Here is a 27,831-nt window from a genome sequence, read left to right on the forward strand (position 1 = left end):
AAAATAAAGGACTGACTTCAGAACCTTATGCAGTCATTGAAAATAGTACTGCAGCTCTGGCTCACTGGATAGAGCGTCATCCCGATGTGCAGCAATCCCAGGTTCGAGCCCTGGTCAGGGCACACATGAGAAATAATCATCTGCTTCTCTTCCCCTCTCGCAGCCAGTGGTTGGTTGAGTGTCAGCTCCGGGCACTGAGAATAGCTCGGTTGATTTGAGCATCGTCCCCAGATGGGGGTTGCCAGATGGCTCCTGGTCAAGACGCTTGTGAGAGTCTGTCTCTCTCCCTCCCTCACTTAAAAAAAGTAAAAATAATATGAAAATAGTACTGCAGAAATGTGCAGGCTAACATAGTCATATGTGGTGAAAAAACTAGGTTATAAAATTGTGTGGTATGAGCAAATAATATGCTAAAAATTACAATTACATCCAAATTTGGAAGAATGTACACCAAATGTTTAACTTGGACTGTCTCTGGGTAGATGCAATTTTGATTGTTTTGTTTTTTTGCTTATCCATATTTTCTAACTCTTCTGTAATAAACATGCATTGCTTAAGTAATTTAAAAAATAAACTTGATTAAAAGATAAGGAGTTAAGGTAGCATGACTTTTTTTTTTTACAGGGATAGAGAGAGAGTCAGAGAGAGGGATAGACAGGGACAGACAGACAGGAACAGAGCAAGATGAGAAGCATCAATCATTAGTTTTTCATTGCGTGTTGCAACACCTTAGTTGTTCATTGATTGCTTTCTCATATGTGCCTTGACCATGGGCCTTCAGCAGATCGAGTAACCCCTTGCTTGAGCCAGCGACCTTGGGTCCAAGCTGGTGAGCTTTTTTATTTTTTTTCTCAAGCCAGATGAGCCTGCGCTCAAGCTGGCGACCTCGGGGTCTCGAACCTGGGTCCTTCCACATCCCAGTCTGACGCTCTATCCACTGTGCCACCGCCTGGTCAGACGGTAGCGTAACATTTAATAACTCCAATTATGGAACTTCCTCACAGTAAATTATCACTCAAATATGGGGGTTGCATAATACCCAGTTGTGTCATTTTATATATCTACTTAAAAGAGGCAGCCTGCATTGTGGTCAAGACTTCAAGTTCTAGTCTTGGGATATCTGGGTTATATCGGCTCTGTCACTCAGCTGAGTGACTGTAGAGCCAGGCTGGCTAGCCTCTAAATCTACATCTTCATCTGTATAAAAGAAAGTAATACTAACCATGCAGCTTTGTTGAATGTTAAATAATACATGGAAAACTCCTGGCACAGTACCTAGCAGTACTAAGGCTCAACGTTACCCATTATTAAGTTAAAGGTTCAAAGCTTTTAAAGGCCAGCAGTTCCTTGTTTACAACAGTAGGAGCCCCTGCCTAAGCTAGGACTACACCCAGCAGTCTGATAGCTGTGCTGTGCACCTTGCCTAGTCTTTTCTTTACAGAAGGGACCAGGTGAAAGCGAAAGTAGCACTCCCAGGCCCCTCAACCTCCCTAAGACCTCCTTATTTCTGGTGAGGAGGTAGAGATGCTGATTAACTCTGTTAATAAAAGTGTTTACCAAGCTTACGGTCAGTGCAAGGTCTGAAGCCCCTTAATAAGAAAGTATTCCTCCTACCCACTATTAGAGGAAAGAAGTACACTTTTAGGACACATAAAAACCAGCATATTTATTTGCAAACAATAGTTTCAAAATTATCTCTTAAACTCAGAATCTATGAGCCAGGGTAAAAACAAGTGGTGTTGTCATTTATTAACTTATTAAAATTTTAAATTCACTGATTAGGTGGAGTGGTGTTTTTCTACATTTCGTAAGAATCACTTGGAGTGCTGGAGATTAATTCTGCTAATTAATACTCTGGGCCTACCATGGGCCAGTAATTTGGAAATTTTTTTTACAAATACCTCTAGATGATTACCATGATCAAAGAAATGTGGGAAACACTGATTTGGAACACGTTTCTCAACCTTCTTTGCAGATTTTAATTCTTGAACTACTGCTCCAAGAATGACTCACTGAAAAGTCTTATCTAGTCCAGTTTTAGGAAAGTAAAACAAGTCTTCTGAATATTTGGTTTGATAAATTCTCCTGGTCAGAGGCATCGCAAATACTTTATTCTGTTTGTATCCTAGAAGACAAAAAGGCACTCTTCTTTCCACTTTTTTTTTCCCTTTCCACTTCTGATCCAGCTCTTCTAGATGTTTTTCTGCAGTTTCCATCTTCCTTGAGTTGGAGGCATAGCAATCCAATCAAATCATCTTTACGAACTGGTTTCTTATTAAAGGATTGTCACTTTTAATAACGTTTGCTTGCTTCTGTCCAGCTCCCTTCTCTTCTGAAATTTAAGAACTTAGAATGTTTTGTATAGACTCAATATTCTGGCTTTTCCACCTTAAATCTCATACTGACGACGCCGTGTATGCCAGCTTGGATCTCATCATTTACTTTTACAGGGCCAACTCCCTTTGGCGTCCCGGTCAAGATAATATCTCCTTCTTCCAAGGTCATTATCTTGGAAACGTAGCTTATGATGTAGGGGATGGTAAAGATCATGGAGGATGTCTCACCCTCCTGCCTGAGTTCGCCATTGACCTTGAGCCAGAGTTTCAGGTTGTGAGGGTCAGGGACCTTCTCTTTGGGTACGAACGCGCTAACCGGGCAGGAGGTTGTAAAGCTCTTGGCCAGAGTCCAGGGCAGCCCCTTCTTCTTGCACTCGTCCTGCACGTCCCTGGCCGTCATGTCCAGGCACAGGGCATAGCCGGCCACGTAGTCCATGGCCCCGGCCTCCGGGACGGCGCGGCTGCGCTTGCCTATCACCACACCCAGCTCGAGCTCGTGGTGCAGGTTGCGGCTGTAGGGGGGCATGAGGATGGGCGAGCCCTCGGGGGCATAGGCAGTGGACGGCTTCAGGAAGAGCACGGGCTCCTTGGGCACCGCGCTCTGCATCTCCTTGGCGTGGTCCGCGTAGTTCCTGCCCACGCACACGATGTTCTTCCCCCAGTCCCAGAAGCGGGACAACGGCTTAGAAGCCGCCATGACCCCAGCCAGACACCTCTAGAGTCACGTGTATTCCGTCGGGGCCGGTCCCCTGCCGCCTACGGCTACCCCGAGAGGACGAACTATCTCGGAGCGCAATCCCGTTCGCGACCACCCGTTCTGCTTTGCGCTCCGCCAGGTGCGCCGAAGTCGCGGTGCTCGGCCTTCTAGGAGCTGCCGTCCAATGGCTGCTTCTGGCGTCCCCGACCTTAGGAGGCCGGCCTCGTTCTGATTGAGAGGGGAAGGATCTGAAGTTGCTTTCTGGCTGTAGATGCTTCCTTGTTTCTAGCCGGCGAGGGGCGGGCGTGAATTTGGGAGCGACCTCTGATTGGTCAGGGGGTGGGGCGGAGGCGCAAATTGGGCCCTGATTGGCCGCGACACGCCGACGGTGTGTTCTGCCCGCCCGCTCCTACCACAGTCACCCTGGTCATGGTGCTAGGCTGGCTGCTCCGCCGTCGGAGTCTCACCGCGCTAGGAGCCACCTGCGCTCGCCGCGGCCTGGGTAGGTCGGCCGGGGCCGGCCGGGCTCGGGCAGGGCTGACAGCGGCAGGGGCCGGGGGTCTTGGCGGGTGTCGTAGCCAGGGAAAGGCGGTTAGCCCAGCCGCACTTCCCTAGGCGTTCCAGAGGCGCCAGCGGCCCGCAGCCGGGCGTTGGGCGCGGACGCAACCTGCGGGCCAGCGCCGGTGCGGCGTCAGGGAGTCACCGGGCTGCCGCGGCTGACGCTGTTTTTTATCGACATAGGATTTTAACCCTCGCTGACGGCGGCAGGCAGCCGGTTGGGGTCGAGAAAGGCTGCACAGCAGTTGGGTGAGAATTTGAGAGGGCTGAAGACAGAGAGTGAGGTAACTGGTCAGCTGAAGGTTTTGTGCTAGGTAAGGGGACGTGTCGTGCCCGGTACTCAGACCAGCCTCCCACCTGTCAGCCCAGCAGCCCTCGCCTTCCTTGACGCTGGGCCATGTAGGGGCTTCCCGCATATTTCCATCCCCCGACCCCACAAACCCCATATTTCTAACGCCCTGGGCTGATGTGACAGCTTAGAGCCCGGGGAATGCTGTGTATATTCCCCATAAAATAAATCACATCTTTTCACCTGAGCTTTGGCTGACAAGAAGAACTTGAGGCCCGATTCTAAAGTGATGACGAAGGGGAGGACCCTGGGGCAATGCCTGCGTTCCAACAAGACTGACCTGTGCACTGTGGGAGCCTGGCCCTCCCTGATTGTGTCTCCATCAGTGCCTTGAAAATAAGAGGCATTGGGCACACTGCCTCCAAGGGCCTGCTCTTCCAGCTGTCAGATTCTAACCTCTTGCTTTGTTGGAATATTTTACCTTTTTTTAAAAATCTCCTTTATTTACTGATATCTTATTGGGCTGATTAGCAATAGGGGCAGTAAATTAACCCCAGTCTCTGGGACCTGGTTGGCAGTTAGCTAAATGACAGGAGGGTACTTGATAGGCAGATGGAACAAACAGTAAAGCCATACTTGGCCGTTTTCAAATCCTGCTGAAAGTGGTCAAAGTTCTGGAGTGGGTAATGTGTCATCGTTACTAAGGAAAGAGCCTGTATTTTTCCATTTAGGGAAACTCATCAGAGTATCAAGGCTAAAAGTTTTTGTGTCAGGAGTTGGGCAGGTAGTATAAGGGGGGCTGTAGGGTATTGCCAGGAGTGCAGTTGCCTCAAATGGCCCCAGCCAGTTGATGCCATGCGGAAGGACCAGCCCTGTTCAAAAGAAGTCAAACAAAACATGTCTCAGGACTTGGCCCAGACCATAGGCTGGAAGTCTTTGCCCTCTGGTTACACAAAAACTCACAGTTGCAAACCAGTGAGCTGGGAGCAATTCTGAGGCTGTGTTGGGCTAGCCCCTAGGTGATACACTTTTTAGAAAAGAAATAAGGTTTTGGTGGTGATTGTACCAGATGAATTCTTTCCTTAGAGACAATGGCATCTTCCCAAGGTTCCCAAGTACCAATTTGAAATAATGTTTCTTTCACCTGGGCAGTGCCCTTAATGTTCTGTGAGGAATACATAAACAGGGCCCCCTTTTGTGGAGGCTGCTTTCCAGACTCGGGGAGTTTTGTTTTTATCGTTCTGCTTTCCTCCCATCCCCACCCCCAATATACACACTGCTTAGTAAAGTATAGTAACCCTCAGGCACTGGGGCGCAGGGGAGTGGAATATCACCAACTTGATCCTACAAAAATGTTTGTTTTGCTGTGCATGAGAAGGGCCTGGGAGAACCCAGCTGGTTGTCAGAGGAAGGGGGTGGCTGGGGATTGAATATCTGTGTGTGGTCATTAAAGCTTCAGTTCAGGCAGTTTCCCTGGCCATAGCAGATAAGGTTGAATCTGCTTTAGACAGCCCCTGGAGATGTGGCCTATCAGTTAGTTGGTTGCTCCCTGCTTTCTGGATCCCTTTGGGGAGAGAGAGAGGCCCCCATTCCAGCACCTACCCCAGAATTTCATGGCTGCCTCTGTCACCTATTGTTGTACAGTTTTAATCCCTTTCACACTAATACTTCAAGTATCATTGGGGCCTCTGTGAATTTTTAGATTGAATAATAGGAGTTTCATTGTTGAAAATGTTCTAGCACCTGCCTACTGGCTGGAAGGTGCTTTTGCCCTTTGTCACTCCTGGCTGCCCTGGCAGAGTCCTTTGACTCAAATGGATGGTGATTCTGTATCTTGCATACTCAAATCTAGAACAGTTGTGGCCAACTATCCATTTTTCAGGGCCTGGTGGTTTTTGTGCATTATTCAAGTTTCTAGTTCCTGACATTCGAAAGTGAGTATTGTTTTCTTTCCTGGCTGGAGGCCTGTGAAGGGCTGTGAATACTGCAGGCGACTGAGGCTGTGTTAGCTGGAGAGGCTGTGTGCTGTAAGTAGAAAACAGCCCATCTTGCCTGATTGGTGGTGGCACAGTGGATCGAGCATTGACCTGGGACCCTGAGGTCCCAGATTCGATACCCCAAAGTCACTGGCTTGCGTACAGGCTCACCAGCTTAAGCGCGGGATCATCAACATGATCCTACAGTTACTGGCTTGGTTGCTGGCTTGAGCAAGGGGTCACTGGCTCGGCTTGAGCACCGTCCCCCCAGTTAAGGCACACTTGAGAAGCAATCAGTGAACTAAAGCACCACAACTGCGAGTTGATGCTTCTCATCTCTCTTCCTTCTTGCCCCCCCTTCTCTCTCTCAAAAGAAAAAAAAATAAGAAAAAGAAACAGCCCAGTTTGGTCCTTTCACTCTGGGTTCTTCTCTTCGTGGTCACTCCTAGTCCTGTGTGGACAACCCAGAACTGACGTTAGTCATGTAGGCCGATGGTTTAAATTGCAGCCACAGGCTTGGCCTTCTCTCCTTTCAGAACTCTTGAAAAAGAAAATGGGGATAACAAATCTGAAAGAGTTGATTTCCATGAATACAAACATGAATTATTTTCTAGATTTTCATTGATGTGGTTAAGTGAGGATATTTTGTTCTCTATTAGAGGAACTCAGAAAACCCTGCCCGGCGAGCCTCGCGCTTGGCTGTTCACTGCATGTTGTTCTGGGATGTCACATCCTTAGGATGCCCCTAGTGCTGGGTCACTGAGGGCCCGGTCTGAAGTCTGTGCCTGATGCAGCCTCACGTGGACACTGACCAAAACTGCACTTTGTCTTCAGGTCCAGCCCTGCTGGGACTCCTCTTCCATCACACGGATTTGAGGAAGAGCTTGACCGTGGAACAGGGCGCCATGAAGGTTGAGTTACTGCCTGCCCTGACAGACAACTACATGTACCTGATCATCGATGAAGACACCAAGGAGGCTGCCATTGTGGACCCAGTGCAACCCCAGAAGGTGGGAGGTGTGTCCCCAGCACCAATTCTTCATCCCCGGATGGGTTTGATAACCGCGGTGTTCTTGAGATTGACTGAAGTTAACTGAAAATTAATCCATTTAGTTACTTACAATTTAACTAGTGCCCAGCCACTATCTTTTTTTTTTTTTTAAGATTTTATTTTTATTTATTGATTTTAGAGAGAGGAGAAAGAGAGGAAAAGGTGATGGGGGAGGAGCGGGAAGCATCAACTTGTAGTAGTAGCTTCTTGTATGTGCCTTGACTGCACAAGCTGGGGTTTTGAACTGGTGGCCTCAGCATTCCAGGTCGACACTTTACCTACTGGGCCAGCATAGGGCAGGCTAGTGCCCAGCCACTGTTACTGGGGAAAAGGGCCAGTGAAAGGGGTGGAGGTGACCAGAGGCTTTGGTGTGGAAAGAAAAGAGCCTGTGTCTGTAAAATCTGGGGACAGAGAAGCTGGAGCTGTCCTTGGCCCGGCTGCTCTTCCTTGAGGCTTTGCGCCTTTGGCCAGAGGGGCTTGGAGAGGTCTGAGGGGGCTGCGCTGTCAAGGGGCGCTTTCGCCTGCTCTACTGAAGTTAGGCCAAGCTGGCAGGGTCAGGGTGGGGCCTGCCGTCCTGGCACACTTGGGTTCCGCTGGGAAGCCCCACCCTGCAGGCTTCTGACCCAGCAATGGGAGTGTGACAGTGGCCTCTGTCCTGCCTCATGTGTGGTTACAGGTTGTAGAAACGGTGAAAAAACATGGAGTGAAGCTGACTACGGTGCTCACCACCCACCACCATTGGTAAGTGACCTACTGCCGAGGCCAAGCTCCTTACAGGCCAGAAGAGTTGATTGGGCCTGATGGCTCCGTGCCAGGCACACCGTGAGGGCGGGGTGGGTGGGGTTCTCACAGGCTCTCTGGGCCCTCCCGCCCCCATCGCTGCGACCACCATGCGCCTGAGAGTCTGCCTCCAGAGGGATTCTGAGAAGGCTTTGGGCTGCTGCCCGATTCCCGTGGTCCTCCAGGCCCTGGCCCCTCGGCCCTGTGACGGGGTCTGGTAACTCGGGCGCTCTGCGGGGAGATGCTCGCACTGTGGGTCCTCCTCCCGTGGCAGTGTCTCTGAAAGCACCTGGGCTCGCGTGATGGGATACTGGCCTCGATGTTAGGGAGTAAACTCGATGACATTAGTGTTTTTAAAAATCAGCAACCATCTTTGGGGAGGTTGTGTTTTTGTTTTTTAATATTTAAAGGCTAAAGGATGAAAGCACACCTATTTTGGGTTTAGGACAAGAGCTGTATGTCTACGGTCCTTTTGGTTTTTGAACCTTTTGAGGCTCTTCAAAGCTAAAAAAAAAAATGTTTGGCGCTGAATTTCCTTGTCCAAATAACTGCTCAAGGGCAGCAATGCCTTTGAGTGAACCTGTCCCTGTAGCCTCGCTGTAGTTCAGCCTGCAGAAGCTCCACTTCTCCGACCTAACATGAGGCCTTTCAGCGGGAGTGTCATGGATATGATTTGGCCACAGTTGGTTAAATGGTGGAAACGTCTGGGTTGATGTAACTAAGTCACTAAGTCTCTGGGACGTCAGGTGCTAATTTCCTAGGGGACAGGGTCTGTCTACAGCCCTGTCCTTGACCTGAGCTACTTAGCACAGCCACTCTGTCTTTGGGAAGTCTGCCCAGGCTGTACTTCGGGCCTCTTGGCCTCTGTGTAGCTGCAAGAAGCCTCCTCCTTCTCCAGCTTTGTAACTGGCTTCTCTCTCCCACACTGAGTAGCTCCCACATCAGAGGCGCTTCTGGAGGGTTTTCTCAGCACCTTATGTTTATGTTAAAACATAAACCCTAAACCAGGCCCTAAAGCAGGGGTCCCCAAACTTTTTACACAGGGGGCCAGTTCACTGTCCCTCAGACTGTTAGAGGGCCGGACTATAAAAAAAAACTATGAACAAATCCCTATGCACACTGCACATATCTTATTTTAAAGTAAAAAAACAAAACGGGAACAAATACAATATTTAAAATAAAGAACAAGTAAATTTCTTTATTTATTTATTTATTTATTTATTTTTTGTATTTTTCTGAAGCTGGAAACGGGGAGAGACAGTCAGACAGACTCCTGCATGTGCCCTACCGGGATCCACCCGGCACGCCCACCAGGGGCAACGCTCTGCCCACCAGGGGGCGATGCTCTGCCCCTCCGGGGCGTCACTCGGCGGTGACCAGAGCCACTCTAGCGCCTGGGGCAGAGGCCAAGGAGCCATCCCCAGCGCCCGGGCCATCTTTGCTCCAATGGAGCCTTGGCTGCGGGAGGGGAAGAGAGAGACAGAGAGGAATGGGGGGGGGGGGGAGTGGAGAAGCAAATGGGCGCTTCTCCTATGTGCCTGGCCGGGAATCGAACCCGGGTCCCCCGCACACCAGGCCGACGCTCTACCGCTGAGCCAACCGGCCAGGGCTAAGAACAAGTAAATTTAAATCAACAAACTGACCAGTATTTCAATGGGAACTATGCTCCTCTCACTGACCACCAATGAAAGAGGTGCCCCTTCCTGAAGTGTGGCGGGGGCCGGATAAATGGCCTCAGGGGGCCGCATGCGGCCCGCGGGCCGTAGTTTGGGGACCCCTGCCCTAAAGTGAACTCCAGGGTGTGGCCTGTTCCTCCCTCCAGCTTATCTGCTGCAGTGGTGGTGATTGGGCTGGGAGCGGCCCGGGCCAGTGTGTAACAGATCTCCAAGGGGCGGGGAGAAGAGGGTCAGCCTCCTTTTATTTATATGCTGTTTCTGGGCCCATCAGAAGAGTCCATAGGTGAATGTGTAGTGAGGACCAGGTGTTTCTTTGTAACCAGAAAGCCCTGGCTTTGTCCTCGAATGGCTGATCTTCAGTGTCTGCACACTCCCTGCCCTGCCCTGGGTGCAGGGCCCGGCGGGGCTGGGCGGACTGGCCCCACAGTCCGGGGAATGGAGTCTTTCTTCTGACCCCCTTTCTCAAGTGCGGCTGAGGCAGGGCATGAGTTCCTGGCAAGGGAACGCGGGCCTGAGCACATTCTTTTCGGTGGAGCAAAGTGACAGACAAGAAGCTAGTTTCCTGTGTTAGAAGATGTGTTTCTACTTCTGAGAAACATAATTGGGCAAATAAGAATTCTGTTTGGTCACAGTTTCCAAGCAAGCAAAGCCCCTTCATGTCAGCAGTGACCCTCGGTCTTTTCTGCTTCCAGGGACCACGCTGGCGGGAATGAGAAGCTGGTCAAACTGGTGCCTGGCCTGAAGGTGTGTGGGAGCGATGACCGGATCGGGGCCCTGACTCACAGGGTCACACACCTGTCTACACTGCAGGTGAGGAGTGAACCCCCATGGAAAGGGACGCCAGACCCTGGAGCACAGTGTAGGGCGGGGACCCAGTGGGAACACTGCCTCTTCTACCTGGCTGTCCCCTCCGTCCCTCCGTTACCCCAGGGACCTAGAGGGTTACATAAAGGCTTGTGCTCTGGGGATGGCCTGACCCGTGGATGGGTGGAAGGCCTCTTGGGGCTGCCTGGGCCTGGACAGTCCCCTCTGCTGAGAGCTTCACAAGCAAATCAGTGTGTAAATGGCAACTAGATAAGAGAAGAAGCAATAGAGCACAGCTTAGAGCAGCGGTTCTCAACCTGTGGGTCGCGACCCCGGCGGGGGTCGAACGACCAAAACACAGGGGTCGCCTAAAGCCATCTGAAAATAGGTGACCCCTGTGTTTTGGTCGTTCGACCCCCGCTGGGGTCGCAACCCACAGGTTGAGAACTGCTGGCTTAGAGATAACTGGGGAAATTTAAATATAGACTCCACAGGGGATTATATTCTCATGCCGATGCTAAATTGCTTGGGTGTGATGATAGCAACGTTGTGCAGGAGGATGTCCTTTTCTTAGTAGATGCAGCTGGAGTAGTTAGGGGCAATTTGTCAGGATGTATGTGACCTGAAATGCATGTGTGTGGATAGAGCACATGCCACAGATGTGGGAACTGTCAGCAGTGACTCAGGTAAAGGTCATACAGATGTTCATCTTTATTTCAATTTTTTTGTATCTCTTTTTTGTGTCTGTGACAGAGAGGCAGAGAGAGGGACAGATAGGGACAGACAGGAAGGGAGAGAGATGAGAAGCATCAAATCTTCATTGTGACACCTTAGTTGTTCATTGACTGCTTTCTCATATGTGCCTTGACCCAGGGGCTACAAGTGACCCCTTGCTCAAGCCAGAGACCTTAGGCTCAAGCCAGCGATGTTGGGCTTCAAGCCAGCAACCTCTGGGCTCAAGCCAGCGACCATGGGGTCATGCCTATGATCCCACACTTAAGCCAGCGACCCTGTGCTCAAGGTGCTGAGCCTGCATTCAAGCCAGAGGAGCCTGCACTCAAGCTGGCGACCTTGGGGTTTTGAACCTGGGTCCTCTGCATCCCAGTCCAAAGCTTTATCCACTGCACCGCTACCTGGGAAGGTCAATTTTTTTGTATTTTTGAAGCAAAGAGGTGGGGGGAGGGAGGAGATGGAGAAGAAAAACAGAAAAAAGGCCAAGCACTGAAGAAGCAAAACCATCTTTTCTAGAAAGATGCCTGATTTTGAGGGAGAAAAGAAAATAAGCCCCTTTAGTTTTGCCCGTCAGCAAATACCTGGTTCTAGGGTGCTCCCTGCCCCTGGGGGTCACTCGAGGGCCGAGTCTCATGGTCCCCCCCCCCCCCGCAAGACCCATGTCTTGTGTGGCGGCGTACAGCCTGAAATGAGCCATGTAGGACCAGCAGGCTGTGTCCTTGTGAGCCCTGGGAGCACACGGCGGTGCGTGCTGTGTTTCAGGTGGGGTCTCTCAACGTTAAGTGCCTGTCCACACCGTGTCACACTTCTGGACACATCTGCTACTTTGTGAGCAAGCCTGGCAGTTCCGAACCGCCTGCTGTGTTTACAGGTGAGGGTTCAGGGGTGTGTGCTGGGGGTTGGATGTTCTTTGCAGAGACCCTCTTGGCACCTGGGTGGAGGAGCAGAGCACTTCCTGCCTGCAACTACACAGGCCTGAGGGAAGAGCCGAGCTGGCGCTCAGCTTCAAACACGGGGGGGGGGGGGGGCCCCGGCACTCTGCATGGACGTGGGTGGAGGTGGCGCATCCCTGTGACCACTGTCAGGCACTGTGGGGGCAAGCCTCTCCTTGAGAGACTGTGGGTTGGGATGCAGCCCCAGCCCCCACTGCCCCCAGCAGTGCCAGGTGGGCAGGGAGGTGAGCCTGGACCTGCTGCCTGTGCCTAACCGGGGCCCTCCCGAGTGCTTGCATGGCCCACCCCTCCGTGGGCTGTGAGCCGAGCTGGGTCCAGCAAAGTCGGGAGCCAACCCCTAGTCAGGGTCTCCTCCACAAAGCACCCTAGAGTGGCCTGCCTGATGCCCCAACAAGCTTGGCCGGTGGTAAGCAAGTTCAGGTAGTGGCTGCAGTCTGCGGTGGCCCTTGCCCTGAGTGAGCTTTGTGGAGCCCAGCCAGCACTGGATTGTGTGAGCAGCACTCAGTCAGGGCGAGCAGGCCTGCCCAGTGATAGGAGGTATTTTCCCGTTTGAGAGGAAATGAGAGAATGTCAGTGCTGGTTGGGGCACCTGTGAAGCAGAACAGCCACATGACAACCAGGAGTTCAGGTGGCGTGAGCCAGTGGCCACCGTCAAGCAGTGATGGTTGAGGATGCCTGGCAAAGAACAGGCTTGTTGGGCCCAGGGGACTCCACTGCCCCTTAACTTTTTTTTTTTTTGTATTTTTCCAAAGTGAGAAGTGGGGAGGCAGACAGACAGACTCCCGCATGTGCTCAACTGGGATCCATCCGGCATGCCCACTAGGGGGAGATGCTCTGCCCATCTGGGGTGTTGCTCCATTGTGGCCGGAGCCATTCTAGCGCCTGAGGCAGAGGCCACAGAGCCATCCTCAGTGCCCGGGCCAACTTTTGCTCCAGTGGAGCCTTGGCTGTGAGAGGAAAAGAGAGAGGTAGAGAGAAAGGAGAGGGGGAAGGGTGGAGAAGCAGATGAGCTATGTGCCCTGGCTGGGAATTGAACCCAGGACTTCCACATGCCGGGCCGAGGCTCTACCGCCAAGCCAACCGGCCAGGGTACCCCTTAACTTTTTTAATAATGTTAATAGTTTTTAAGCTCTGAGTCTTCCAGAAATTTAAGTTATAATCATGATATTGTAACTGCAATGAAAGTTTGTTCAAAACCTTGATGGCTGAATACAGTGTGGGCTCCTGGAGTGGATCCTGCCATGGAAAAGTGGCGTTAATGGGAAGTGTGCACTGAGTCTGGGGTGGAGCTTTTAGTTTATAACACTGTAGGGACACAGACTTGTAGTTTTGACAAATAGACCAGGTGATGTAACACATTAAAAGAAAGAAAATGCCACCTGCCCAGGCGGTGGCGCAGTGGATAGAGCATTGGACTGGGACGTGGAGGACCCAGGTTCGAAACCCCAAGGTCGCCAGCTTGAGCACAGGCTCATCTGGTTTGAGCAAAGCTCACCAGGTTGAGCCCAAGGTCGCTGGCTTGAGCAAGGGGTCAGTCGCTCTGCTGTAGCCCCCTGGTCAAGGCACATGTGAGAAAGCAGTCAGTGAACAACTAAGGTGCCGCAATGAAGAATTGTTGATGCTTCTCATCGCTCTCCCTTCCGTCTGTCTGTCCCTATCTGTCCCTCTTTCTATCTCTATCTCTGTCACAAAGAAAGGAAAAGAAAGGAAATACCAGCTGAGTCAGGGATGCATAAGGGGCCTCTGGCGATCTCTGTAGCTTGTCTACAAATTCAAAATTATCCCCAGATCCAAGTTTTTAAAAAAGATATACAGCCATGTATAGGTATTCGCTGCAGCAGTGGAGGTGTGGGGCTGTGAGCACGCGTGGCAGCCTCTGGCCTCGCTATGGGCCACATCCAGCTGTGGTGAGGGAAATGGGCCCACACGCCGAGAGTACACTGCCCTGAAGGCTTTTCCCGGCGTGCATGTAGGGAGAGCAGAGTCCTCCCCCGAGTGGTGCGGGCCTGAGATGAGAGGAGAGGACACTCGGTGCCTGGCCCGGCACACCTTCAACGTGTCCCACTCCTGTTCCTACTGGACGTCGGTCTGCCCACCTGCCGGGGGGGAGGCAGTGCCAGGACCTGGGCAAGTGGGTGGGCCCAGAGGACTGTGCTGGTAGAAGCCGAGTCCGCTTTGGAGGGCGTGGGGGGCTCACTGCTGCAAACGCAGACCTGAACTATGTCTGCCTGAGTTGTTACTCTTGTCTGTGTGACAGCAGCTGGCAGGGAGCACCTTGTCTCATTGATGACTAAGAGTAAATACGTGCAGAATCGCAGTGTCCTCGGTGGGGAGTCCGAGGTGTCTGGCCATCTACAGTAAGGACTAGTGGTATGGGAGACAGGACAGTCCAGCGGGGCCCCAGCCGGCCTGTGAGCAGGATGGTCGGTAGCCCCAGGGCTGTGGTGGGCAGGCCTGGGCACTGACAGGCCAGGGGAGGAGGAGGGGAATGTGGTCTGGGGGACAGGCCGGGCGGGGGAGCAGGGTACTGCAGTGTTGGCCAGTGGGGCGTCTGCGTTTGAAAGGTCAGGATAGTCTTGGACCTCAGATGTTGGGCCCCAGCTCATGGCAGCGAGTGCCAAGGCCATAGGAGCAGCTCAGGTGTCTGGGGAAGGCAGCCCAGGGGGTGCTGGAACCATGGCTGGCTCCAAAGGACCTGGGGACAGAGGGACACCCTGCTGGGGAGGTGGAATGCCCCCAGGCTCTCTTGGCAGCTGATGATAGAGGGTGAGAAGGTGACAAGAGGTTAGGGTGCAGGGCAATGGTTGTGCCGGCTGCCACGGAGGAGCATGGGGGCCCCCTGTCCCTTAGCACCTTTGCTGCCGGTGGCTGCTGCAAGGGCCTGGCTCCTCTGGTCCACGAAGTTCCGGGGGTGGAAATCACAGGTGCTCCCTGCCCCTGGACAGGATCTCGGTGCCTAAGCGGCTTGCTCTCCTTGCCTCTCACTGTCCCCAGACTTGAGTTGCAGGTCTTTTGACCAGTGTGTTGAGGCTTTGCTCGCAGGCTGTCTGTCCCCTTTCCTTGCTGCATAGTTTTTTTCTGAGGGGCAGCCTTGGCTTCTGCTGTGTGGACCATGCAAGAGGCTTGGCAGGTGCTGATAGGAGGGGAATGTTGCTCGATGTCATGGGGTCCCAGGCTGTCCTCACCTTGGGGCTGGAGAACCAATGCCTGTGGGCTTCCACTTGGCTGAGCTGGCTCACAGGGAAGAGCCCCGCAGAGGGACCCGCAGTGCAGAGACCTCATGGGCGTCAGGCAGAGGGCACGCTGTCTAAAGGGCGGAGGCGGGAAGGGGTGATCTGCAAGCGGCAGGTCCGTACCTCGGGCCCCTGGGGGCTGTGATCCCTTGTGAGGGGCTCCTGGAGGGCCCAGGAGGGGGTGGTGAGGTTGTGGAGGGTGTTCTAGGATGGCACTGGCTGTCTAGAATAAGGGATGATGCAGGGAGGCCAGGCCAGGGAGGGGGACTGCTGGGCAGGTGGGGACAAGCTCTGTTGTGGGCATCTAGGCACTATAGCGATTGGACCTGCAGTGAAGGGAGGCGTCAGCATGACTGACGTTTAGGTTTGAGCAGCTGTTTGGGGGCTGGTGGCACCAGCGAGTGTGAACTTGAGTCAAAACTTTTGGGGCAGGTGGCAACCGAGAGCTCTGGGTTGTCTCTGAGGCCTGTCGGGTGTCTAGGTGAAGAACAAGCCCGAGGCTGGACCCTAGTCAGCCCAGGGGACAAAGTGGAGCCTCCGCCCACAGTTGGCGGGTGGTCAGCATTGTCCGGGAGTGGACCATCAGTCTCTTGAGGGGATATGTCCTACTGGTGGCCTGTTCCATGTGTCCTCTTTCAGGTGACACCTTGTTTGTGGCTGGCTGTGGGAAGTTCTTTGAAGGGACAGCAGATGAGATGTACAGAGCCCTGCTCGAGGTCCTGGGCCGGCTCCCTCCTGACACAGTAGGCAGAGCCCCTGTCGAGTTCGCTGTCGGGGGTGTGAGGACACAGCCTGCTCTCCCACTCTGTCCCCTTACCGCTGGGCCCGCCCCTGCCACTCCCTGTGTTTGGGGAAGAGTGAGGGGGGGCATTTTCTCTAGAAATGTGGGTTTTCTCTTAATGTACTTTTATTTATTTATTTTAAGTGAGAGGAAGAGAGATAGACAGACTTCCTCATGCGCCCTGACCAGGACCCACCTGATAACCTGTCTGGGGCCAATGCTCAAATCAACTGAGCTATCCTCAGTGCCTGAGGCTGATACTCAAACCAGTCTAGCCACTGGCTGCGAGAGAGGAAGACGGAGAGAAGGGGGAGAGGGAGGAGAAGAGAAGCAGATGATTACTTCTCATGTGTGCCCTGACTGGGGATCAAAACCCAGATCATCGCATGCTGGGCTGACACTCTATCCCCTGAGCCAACCAGCCAGGGCCTTAATGTACTTTTAATCGTTGTTTCACATATTTACAAGAAGCATCTTGCCCGAAGAGACATCTCCCTGGGTGTCACTGGCCCAGCCCAGGGCTCGCGAGGCCTATCTCTGAGGCTCTTACAGGGGGTATTAATGAGTCTCTTCAGGACTCACGGATTTGGCTTTTTCCTCAGAGAGTGTACTGTGGCCATGAATATACTATCAACAACCTCAAGTTCGCTCGCCATGTGGAGCCCAGCAACCCCGCCATTCAGGAGAAACTGGCCTGGGCCAAGGTGAGTGGGATACACCATGGGGCACATCCTGTAGGTCAGTCACCCTGAAGTAGCTTCCTGGGACCATGCAGGGCCCGGGTTGCTGGCACTCAAGGCATCGTCTCCAGAGTGGACAACAGGTGCTCCTCAGATGCACGAACAAGCCGGGGTTTAGACCCACGCAACTTGGGGTAGGAACCAAGTGGCTTGTCAGATCCTTTCTGATTCAGTGGGTCTGGGCTGGGCCTGGAGGCTGCATTTCCAACAAGTGCCCCAGCAGACCACAGTGACAGATCTGTGCCCATTTCCCATGTCCTGGGAAGCAGTTGGGTCTATGTGGCAGCTGGTTCGCTCTGGAGGCTGTTTCTCTGAAAGGCGTTTATTTCAACAGTGACTCCAAACTTGCTCCTGGGCTCAGCCTGAGTGTTGGCTTGTCCTGGAGGCATGTTCTGTGGAGGGGTGGAAACAGCTGCAGGTGCCCTGGGTAGGCAGAGAGGTTCTCCTGGACTTCGGGGCTCTGTCTTCCCACTTCAGTCACTGTGAAACACACACTCTTGGGAGACCTCAGGTGCTGGGCGGCTCCCTTCTGCTGAGTTCAATGAGTAAAGATACCTTATGCAGTTGCTGGGTTGTTTTTTTTTAATAAATCACCTGATTTTGTTGAGCATCTTTGTAATTTTTGAGGGGTAGGTGGGCTTATAATGCCTATAAAATTTTTTTTAATTTTTATTAGTTGATAAATATTCCATTTTTTTACACTGCACATGTGTGAATACCTTTCTTAATATATAAGCTCATCCTGTATGTATCCTATACATACTGCTTTGTGGCTTTTCTTTCACTTATTTCTGGGTCTTAGTGCTTTTTCCATAGCGACTCTTACATATTGAACTCATTCTTTTCATGGTTCCCTGTTTTTTAAAAACTACATTTTATTAAGGATAAGTTACATATGGTAAGAAGTGCTCAAGTGAGAATTGTGCAGTTCGATGAGTTTTGACACTGGATGCACCTGGGTCACCACCAACCCAGTCATAGTACGAAACCTCTATACCAGCCCCAGAGGTTCTCCTGCCCCTCCCATTGCGTCCCCGACCGCTGGTCTGCTTCCCTCACTGTAGACTCCTCTTTTTTATTTTTTTTTTATTTTTATTTTTCCGAAGCTGGAAATGGGGAGGCAGTCAGACAGACTCCCGCATGCGTCCGACTGGGATCCACCCAGCATGCCCACCAGGAGGCAATGCTCTGCCCATCTTGGGGCGTCGCTCTGCCGCAATCAGAGCCATTCTAGCGCCTGAGGCAGAGGCCACAGAGCCATCCTCAGTGCCCGGGCAAACTTTGCTCCGATGGAGCCTTGGCTGCAGGAGGGGAAGAGAGACACAGACATGAAGGAGAGGGGGAGGGGTGGAGAAGCAGATGGGCGCCTCTCCTGTGTGCCCTGGCCGGGAATCGAACCCGGGACTCCTACACGCCAGGCCGACGCTCTACCACTGAGCCAACCGGCCAGGGCTAGACTCCTCATTTCTAGACTTCCATGTAACCGTACTCAGCTGTGTCTGGCTCTTTTCCTCAGCATAGTGGTTTTGAGATTTATTCATGTTTTATTTCTGCCTAGTATTTCGCAAACAAATTGGATATATTACAATTTGTTTACCCCTCGTCTGTGGATGGGCATGTGGGCTGTTTCCGGTTTTTCATTAGAAATTAAGTTGCTCTGAACGTTTGTGTGCAAGTGTTAGGGTGGACATGTTTTCACTTCTTGTGGGAACATAGGTTAAGTAAGATTTCTGAGTTGTATGGTAAGTGTACATTTAACTTTTAAGAAACTATCAGGCCTGCCTGACCAGGCTGTGGCACAGTGGATAGAGCGTCGGACTGGGATGCCGAGGACCCAGGTTCGAGACCCCAAGGTCGCCAACTTGAGCACGGGCTCATCTGGTTTGAGCAAAGCTTACCAGCCAGAGCCCAAGGTCGCTGGCTCGATTAAGGGGTTACTCAGTCTGCTGTAGCCCCCCTGTCAAGGCTCATATGAGAAGGCAATGAACAACTAAGGTGCTGCAACGAAGAATTGATGCTTCTCGCCTCTCTCTCTTCCTGCCTGCCTGTCCCTATCTGTCCCTCTCTCTGTCTCCGTCACACACACACACACACACAAAAAAAAAAACTATCAGGCCTGACTTGTGGTGGCGCAGTGGATAAAGCGCCAACCTGGAACTCTGAGGTTGCTGGTTCAAAACTCTGAGCTTGTCTGGTCAAGGCACATATGGAAGTTGATGCTTCCTGCTCCTCTCCTTTCTCTCTCTCTCCCCTCTCTAAAATGAATAAAGATCTAAAAAAAATTTTTTTTTAAACTATCAAACTGTTTTCCAGTTGCTTGTCCCATTTTGCATTCCTGCTAGTGATGTATAAAAGTTCCAGTCGCTCCACGTGCTCTCCAACACTCCGTATTGTTGATCTTTTCAGTTCTGGCCATTCTAATAGGTGTGGAGTGGTATCTCCTTGTGGTTTTAAATTTACATTCCTCTGATGGCTAAGGAAGTTGAGTGTCTTTTCATGTGCTTATAGGTATTTTATATGTCTTTTTTTTGTGTGAAATGTAAGTTTAAATCTTTTATCCATTTAAAAAATTGGGTTGTTTTCTTACTGAGTTGTAAGAATTCCTTGTATATTCTGGGAACAACTCTTTGTCATATATAGAGCTCAAATATTTTCTTCCAGTTTTTGGTTTGCTTTTCTATTTTCTTTTCTTTTTTAAATGTTTATTTTATTGAGTTTAGAGAGAAAGGAAGGAGGAGAGGGAGAAAGGCAGGAACATCAGTCTGTTCCTGTATGTGCCCTGACCAGGGATCGAACGGTTCTGCTCTTCCGGGCGATGCTCTAACTGACCTAGCTCTCCAGCCAAAGAATAGAAATTTATACTTTTGGTGAAGCTCAGTTTATTAATTTTTTAATGCTTTTTCTGTCCTATCTAAAAAAATCTTTGCATACTCCTGTATCACAAATACTTTCGCCTATGTTTTTTCATAGAAGTTGTATAGTCTTAGCTTTTATGTTCATATAAATTTATATTTAGGTCAATAACCCATTTCAGGTTAATGTTTATAGTGTAAGGTAAGGGTAGAGATTAGCTTTTTTTGCATATTGACATTCAGTTTCTCAGCACCGTTTGTTGAAAAGACTATCCTTTCCTCAGTGGATCATCTTGGCATCTTTGCTGAATAAAATGGGCCCTTAAGACTCTACGTCTGAGCTCTGTTCTGTTCCATTGGTCTGTATAACTTATCCTTGTATCAATAATATTGTCTTGATTACTATAGTTTATGGTAAGTCTGGGAATCAGATAATATAAACCCTCTAACTTTATTATTTTTTAAAATGGGTTTTGGCTTTCTAGGCCTTTTTGCTTCTGTGTAAATTTTAGGATTATCTTTTAATTTTTACAAAAACGTCAGCTTGGCTTTTGATTGGGACTGTGTTGTAACAGAATTTTTGGAAAGAATTGTGATGTTAACAATATTGAGTCTTTCCATGAACATAATACAGCTTTCTATTTATTGAGGTCCTTTAGTTTTTATCAGCAATGTTTTGTAAATTTCAGTGTTAAAGATCTTGCACTATTGTTAAATGTATCTCTAAGTACTACATGTTTTTGGAGTTTACTGTAAATGATTTTTTTTGCTAATCTTTAAAAATACAATTGATTTTTGTATTTGGGCCTCATGTCCTGTGGCTTTGCTATACTCATGTATTCTAGCATCTTTTCTTTAGATTCCTTAGCATATGATCATGTCATCAACTAATAGAGACAGTTTTATTTCTTCCTTTCAAATCTATGTGCCTTTTATTATCTTTCCTGCCTTATTGAATTGGCTAAGATATCCAGTACAATGTTAAACAGAAATGAGAAAGGACATATTTGGCTTGTCCCCAAAGGGGACAAAGCATTCAGTCTTTTACCATTAAGTAAGAAGTCAGCTGTGGGGTTTTTATGAATTTTCTTTATCAGGCTGATGTTCACTTATATTCCTGGTTTTCTGAGTTTCTACTATGAGTTGGTGTTGAAGTTTATTGAATGGTTTTTCTTCATCTATTATGTAATCATGTTTCTTTTTCTCTTTTACTCTGTTAATATTGTGGAGTACATTAGTTGGTTTCAAATGTAAAACCAATGTTGCTTTCTGGATAAACCTTAGTCATAGTTTATTTTTCTTTATATATGCTGCTAGAGTCCATGTTTGTATCTGTGTTCATAAGGATATTGGTATGTAGTTTTATTTTCTCACATTGTCTTTTTCTGGTCTTAATATCAGGGTAATGCTGGCCTCATAAAATGAGGAATTGTTTCTTCCCCTAGTTTCTGAGTTTTCTTTGATTGTTATTATTTTTTCTTTAATGTTTGTTAGAATTTATCAATGAAACCATATGGATATTGAATTCTTTTTGTGGAAAGATTTTTTTTCTTCTTATTTTCCAAGTGAGAGGAGAGGAGATAGACAGACTCCAGCATTTGAACCAACTGGGATCTACCTGGCAACCCCTGTCTGGGGCCAATGCTCTGTCCATCTGGGTCTATGCTCACAACTGAGCTATTTTTAGCACCTGAGGCAGAGGCTCCACAGAGCCCTCCTCAGTGCCCAGGACTGATGTGCTCGAACCAATTGAGACATGGCTGCGGGAGGGGAAGAGAGAGAGAAAGAGAAAGGAAAGAGGAGGGTTGAAGAAGTAGATGGTCGCTTCTCCTGTGTGCCCTGACTGGGAATCAAACCTGGGACATTCACAGGCCAGGCCGATGCTCTACCACTGAGCAAACCAGCCAGAGCCTGGAAAGATTTTTTGTTATGAATTAGTTTCTTTGTGTAGGGCTATTAGATTTTTATATCTTCTTGAGTTAGTTTTGTTAGCAACTTGTATCTTTCAAGGCATTTGTCCATTTGATCAAGATTTTCAAATTTAGTGGCAGAGTTCTCATACTATTCCCTTTTCACTATCAACTTCTTGAGGTTTAGTTAACATGTAATAAACTGCATCAGTTTAAAGCAAAGAACTGAGTGAATTTTGACAGATGTGTATACCGGTGAAACAACTACCACTACAATTAAGACACAGAATATTCCCATCACCCTAAATCTTCCTCATGCCTCTTTTTCACTGCCCTGGCTCCAGAGGACTACTAGAGAGTAGTTTGCATCGTCTAGTATTTTTTTTTTTTTTGTATTTTTCTGAAGTGAGAAGTGGGGAGACAGAGAGACAGACTCCCGCATGTGCCCACCCGGGATGCACCCGGTGTGCCCACAGAGGGTCTAAAAGGTTTGCCCTCTCTCACCTATACATGTAAGAACCTGTTTTAAAATCATCCTTAGAAGAGTTAACTTGTTTTCCTCCCTCATAAGAGAATGAATAAGATTTCTTAGGAGAAGTGAATACTGGAGAAGCACAGGGAATATTCTAAAGCATTCTAAGCTTGTTTTTACCGGAAGGGAAAGAACGCAGAGATTAGCAGTAACTTCGTCTTTACCTCCTGCCAGATCCCGACTCGACACCCCCCACGGTTGAAGGATTACTTCTTGATGCCAGTGATCACAGTGTGGGGGTGATAAGACCCAGACCCTCAGTCTGAGGGCCCCCAACCTGGGCTGGGTGTCAGCAGCTGTTGTCCAAACTCTGGCCCTGCGATCCTCAGGGTTAGCTGGGCAGAAGGGCAGGGGTTGCTGGGAGGGTGGAGATCCCCAGCTGTTAATTCTGACCTTCCTGTAGAATTTCTGTAGAAGTTAATAGTTGGCCAAATGGCCCAGTTTGCATCTTCTCTCTGTCTGCCTTGGTCAGTGTTGATCACAACCAGAGGACCATCCTGACTGGAGGTGACAGGGTGCCCATAAAGGGCGCTTCCTGGGTGCCCCTCCCTTGGGAGCTCATGTCAGGGAAGCCCATAATGAGAACTCACCAGCTGTAGAAGGGGCTGTCATCCAGGGAAGGGATCCTGGGCATTTGTCTTCTCACTGTTCTTCCCAGCAGTGAGCTGTGCACAACTCATGCACGGTCTTGGGGGTGGGCTGAAGGTGTTTTCTTCTTTTCTGTATTTTCTTCATTTTTTCTGGTTATTACTTCTGTAATATAAAACATAAACTTTTTTTTTTTTGTATTTTTCTGAAGTTGGAAACGGGGAGGCAGTCAGACAGACTCCCACATGCGCCCGACCGGGATCCACCCGGCATACCCACCAGGGGGTGATGCTCCGCTCATCTGGGGTGCTGCTCTGTTGCAACCAGAGCCATTCTAGTGCCTGAGGCAGAGGCCATAGAGCCATCCTCAGCAACTGGGCCAACTTTGCTCCAATGGAGCCTCGGCTGTGGGAGGGGAAGAGAGAGACAGAGAGGAAGGAGGGGGGGAGGGGGGGAGAAGCAGATGGGTGCCTCTCCTGTGTGCCCTGGCCGAGAATCGAACCCAGGACTCCTGCACACCAGGCCGACGCTCTACCACTGAGCCAACCGGCCAGGGCCTAAAACATAAACATTTTTTTTGTGTGTGACAAAAACAGAGAGAGGGACAGATAGGGACAGACAGGAAGGGAGATAAGAAGCATCAATTCTTTCTTGTGGTTCCTTAGTTGTTCATTGACTGATTTCTCATCTGTGCCTTGGGGGGGGCTACAGCAGAGTGAGTGACCCCTTGCTCAAGCCAGCGACCTTGGGCTTCAAGCTAGCGACCTTTGGGCTCAAGCCAGTAACCTTGGGCTTCAAGCCAGCGACCTTTGGGCTCAAGTGACCTTGGGCTTCAAGCCAGCGACCTTAGGGTCATGTCTATGAACTCGTGCTCAAGCTGGTGAACTTGGGATTTTGAACTTGGGTCCTCTGTGTAAGAATGAGATGGCAGTCGAACACCAGGTGTGCAGGCTTTATTAGAGGAGAAAGACCAGCCGGGGCACTTCTCCAAAAGAAGAGCCTCAGTACAAGCTAGGGGATGAATTAGAGGGTTAAAAGGAGGGTCTCAAGCAAGTGGGTGTTGAGTCAAAAGTCCTGCTATGCTTCCTTCTGCAGTTTTACGATATCAGCTTCTTGGAACGCTTCTCCTCGGGGTGGCGGACCAGCTTCCTAGAACTTTTCTGTTTCAGGGGCGATAGTCCAGTAAGTAAGGGTGGGGTCAGATAGACAAGCGGAACAGCAAAAGGGCAGCTTGGAAGTTCTGGTAAATTCATGTATTCATCACTCTGCATCCCCATTTGACGCTCCATCCACTGTGCCACTGCCTGGTCAGGCTAAACTTATTAATAAGAGAGCTTCATGTCCCCCTCCACCTCCAAACCAGTAAGGGAAGGAGGGTGGGTTATTGGTGGCAGCTGCAGCCCCGTACAAAGGGCAGCTGTCCCTTGTTCCCCTGCCAAAGCCAGCATCCCCTCTCTGTGAGCAGTCAGGGGCCTGACCTTACCCTGACCTGACTGCTCATTTGCCTTCTCTGTCAGACGATGTTTTAAGATCATTAGAAATGAAGGCATTTAGAAGTTTCCATATTAAAGTGACGCATCTCTTTTGCAGGAGAAGTACCGTATTGGGGAGCCTACAGTGCCGTCCACCATTGCAGAGGAGTTCACCTATAACCCGTTCATGAGAGTGAGGTGAGGGTGCGAGCCGGTGGGTGCGGGGGGGGGCCCGCGCTGTCTTTGGGCATCGTGGCCTGTTTTACTCAAACACGGTGTCCACACACTTAAACTCCTGAAGATCCTCAGTGGTGGAGGCTACTGCCTTGAAAGCTTGATTAAGTGTAGCCACAGAATCGGACACGTTTGCTTAAAGGCGAGGGGGACACTTTCCTTGGTGCCCTGGCAGGGGCATGGGGTCCTTTCTGACCCCGGAGTCGGAATCTGTAGGTGGCAAGTTACACTCTTGGGAGCCTCGTGGTACTGGGCAGTGCCGGATGCCAGCGTGGTGTTGATGTCCCTGCTCTCTGGGGCCCCAGCAGGACTGGGCTTGGGCACACCAGCCACAGTTAGGACACCCAAGTTGGCCATGGGCTGTTGCCTTCCATTTTTAAGAATGCCCCAACTCCTCCAGGCCCTCTTCTTCCCCGGTGTCCGGGAGGGGCGGTGGGTGGGGCTGCGGCCTGCAGCCTGGCGCTCGGCTTCCCCAGGGAGAAGACTGTGCAGCAGCACGCGGGCGAGACAGACCCTGTCACCACCATGAGGGCCATCCGCAAGGAGAAGGACAACTTCAAGGTGCCCCGGGACTGAGGCGGCGGCGGGGCCTGGGTGCCCGGCTGCTCCTTCAAGCGCAGTTGGGTGTTCAGATGCTTTAGGAGAGCTTCCTGCTGGGAGTGTAGGAAATTCAGTCTTGATTTAATTTTAAATTATATAATTTCAGAGCCCTTTGTGCTGTCAAATGTTTTAAAGAATATTTATGAGAAGAATTTAGAAAGTATTTATTACTGGATGTTCTGCTTGCAGACTGTGTGTTCTCTGGCTTTTTTGTGGGGCCCCTACATGACACCCCAGCAAGAGCTGTCCCTCTTTCCCCTGCCAAGGCCAGCAGCCCCTGCTCATCAGAACAGGGCCCCTGCCCCTGGAAAGCGGTGTGCACCGCGAGAAGGGACCTGCTGTCGCCCCCATGGACCCCCCGCCTCCAGCTACTTGTAGAGGGTCATTCTCTCAAGGATCCTGTGTCGTTGTCTTCACAGAGTCGTTTCCATGTTCCGTAGTCAGGCGGGGAGCCCCTTCCTGAGCGGGGCCGTCGATGCAGTGAGGCCAGATGCCAGGGGCCGGGTCTGCAGACCGGGCCTGGGACCCTCTGCCCCGTGCACCCACGCAGGTCCCGACTTTGCACACCCCATCCCTGCAAAGGAGGGCCTGTTCTGGGGACATTCCCGGGACCAGTGGGCAAAGGAGGGAGCTGACAGGAGGGACTCCGGGATGCCAGCTGCACTGGAGTCGCTGGGCACCCACGTGCTGTGAGACGTGACTGTTGGCACCTTGCAGTCCTCAAGTCTGATCCACTTGGGCCCAGGCAGGGAGAGGTTTCCACGTCCTTCCTCCCAGCAGCAGTGTGGAGAGGCTGCGCACTCTAGGAGGGTGTCCCTGCTCTGCAGCTGTCCCCTCCAGCTAAGAAAACCTGAACTGCAGCCATCCTGGAAGCTACCATGCTAGGGGTGGCTCCTCAGCCGAGGGTCAGGCCACCCTAGGCCCTGAGCATGCTGGGCGGGCTCTGCGTGCACTGCGTCCCGTCCCAGGCAGAGAGGCGGGCTGTCCGAGCAAGGACGCATGTGGGGAGGTGGCCATGGGTGTCCTGATGGCACTCGGGGTTTTTATGTGGGAGGGGGGAGTATGGGCCTTGGGTTGTGTGTGGCTCAAACCCAGCGGACAGCTGGTGGCAGGAAGGGCGTTTGTTCCCAACTAACTCTCTGGGTCTGGAAGCCTTCTGTGTTTGACATTTTCAGTTTGGCTTTGCTCTGTAACAAAAGAGCAGTGCCAGGTGCGGCATCCGCAAAGCTCTGCTCACTGAGCTCGGGTCAGTCTGCTGTTGTGACAATGCTCACACTGTGTGCCACCGCTTCTGTGGAGGCCACTTTTACTCCTTGTCCCAGGCTGGTCATGACAAAGCATGGTTGTCTAGCACCATTCTCCCTCCAGTCCACAGGTCCCAAAGGTCACTTGTCCCTGTTCTCGGCTGAGCTTAGGCTGCGTGTCACTCTGCAGGTACTGGCATGGCCATGCTGCTGGGCGTCTGGGAATCCAGGACATTTAGAAATTGCTTGAGAATCACATGGAGACACTCTTGTCCAAAGATTGGGACATTCTAGGTGAAGCCAAAGCTCTCTGTGACCAGCAGTCTCCCCACACCAAAAGGGTGTCATGGAATGGGGTTTGTATGGGTCCTTCTAGACGCTTCATTTTATAACTTTGTACCAACTGTGGAAATCCTGGTGCAGGTGTCTCAGGATACAGTGTTCATTGCTTGTGAAACCTGTAAACACTGGGGATCACGAGGGTCCACGTGGGCCTGTGGGTCTGGTGCCCGTTTCACCAGGCGCCTCTTGCGCTGTTGGCAGCCCCGCCCCAGGGACACTGGGGTAACTGCTTCTTCCTGCGGGCATGCGCAGCCTCCCTGGCTGCAGGCAGGCTGTGTTCCAGGGGAGTGGTACTATTCTAACCAGCTGCCAACAGGCCCTCTCTCCTGGCACCCTCCATGACCCTCTTCCCTGTTCCTGCACCCTGATTGCACATTTAAATGGCAAAGTGTAGAAACAGGACATGTGTAAAACGTGGGGAATGTAAGGAAAGCGTGCCCACTACCCTCCTGGTCCTCTGGGAGAGCTTAGCCCTGAGGGATGGGTGCGTTCACCTTGGTGCCTCGTGGAAACGTGGCACATGTCCCGGGTCTGGATTCCCAGCTGGGAAGCTCTCCTGCAGTCCCTGCTGCTGCCGGAAAGATGGGCACTTGGCTTAGGAGAACACGCGGCTCCTCTAGTAAAGCAGACTGAGCCACTGCCCCAGCGGGCAGCTCCACCCCAGTCCACCCCGGGCTTAAACTGGTTCAGTTTTGCCCACCTGGAGAGTGTGGAATGATGGCGCTTTATGGGGGCTTCACCAGCACCTCCCTGGTTACTGGGAAGTTGTTTTACATGCTTTGGCCACTGGGCTTTCCGCATCTGTGAATGGCCGCTCCTAGGTTCTTCCTCAGCTCCCTGCTGTTTGTTTCTTGCCGATCAGGAGCCCTTCCATTTCCTGTGGCATACTTCATGAGTTCTTGGTGGTGTGGGGGTGTGCAGTTATCACCGAGTTTGATGGTGTCTTGTTGAAGAAATTCTTAATTTATTATGGTCAAATGCATCTTTTTTTACTTTACAGTAAATGCTTTTGTGTCATGTTTAGCAACTCGTTCCCTCCTCTGGTGCCTTCCTGTAATTTCCTGCAGTTTTTTGTTTTGCTTTTCACACGGAGGTTTAGAATTCATGTGAAGATGCTGCTTTCTGGTTACTGGATCCCGTGTCCGTGTCCTCTGTCGGCACGGCCGGCCCTGGAGTTGGGCCGTGTATTCCGCAGCGCCCCGTTCTGTTGGTGTGTCTGCCTGCCCTGCCCCTGGCCCCACGTTCTGTCTCTGCAGCTTAGAACGATTCTTCATTTCCAGGAAGGCGCATGACCCAGCTTCGTCCTTCAGGAGTGTTGGCCCTTTGGTCTTACGTATAAATATTAGGATACTGGTATCTGGGATTGGCACGGGAGTAATGTTGACTCACTGGATCGGGAAGAAATCACTTTTTGTGATACGGAGTTTCAGGCTTTGAACCTGCTGCTTGTC

General features: G+C 50.9%; 2 protein-coding genes across 2 annotated transcripts; one reads left to right on the top strand and one right to left on the bottom strand.

The window, feature by feature from the left end:
* Positions 1 to 1,902: 1,902 nt before the first annotated feature.
* Positions 1,903 to 3,298, bottom strand: FAHD1 (fumarylacetoacetate hydrolase domain containing 1). Its single transcript, XM_066382920.1, has one exon. The coding sequence runs from the start codon at positions 3,031 to 3,033 to the stop codon at positions 2,368 to 2,370; it is 666 nt and encodes a 221-aa protein (XP_066239017.1). The 5' UTR covers positions 3,034 to 3,298; the 3' UTR covers positions 1,903 to 2,367.
* A 145-nt stretch (positions 3,299 to 3,443) lies between these two features.
* Positions 3,444 to 24,969, top strand: HAGH (hydroxyacylglutathione hydrolase). Its single transcript, XM_066382923.1, has 9 exons — positions 3,444 to 3,535; positions 6,691 to 6,866; positions 7,584 to 7,648; positions 10,056 to 10,173; positions 11,662 to 11,770; positions 15,725 to 15,828; positions 16,469 to 16,570; positions 24,079 to 24,158; positions 24,671 to 24,969. Exons 1-9 carry the CDS (start codon positions 3,463 to 3,465, stop codon positions 24,768 to 24,770), a joined length of 927 nt encoding a protein of 308 aa, XP_066239020.1. The 5' UTR covers positions 3,444 to 3,462; the 3' UTR covers positions 24,771 to 24,969.
* The last annotated feature ends 2,862 nt before the right edge of the window (positions 24,970 to 27,831 follow it).

Source organism: Saccopteryx leptura, chromosome 4 (assembly GCF_036850995.1).
Source record: "Saccopteryx leptura isolate mSacLep1 chromosome 4, mSacLep1_pri_phased_curated, whole genome shotgun sequence".
Classification (NCBI taxonomy): Eukaryota; Metazoa; Chordata; class Mammalia; order Chiroptera; family Emballonuridae; genus Saccopteryx; species Saccopteryx leptura.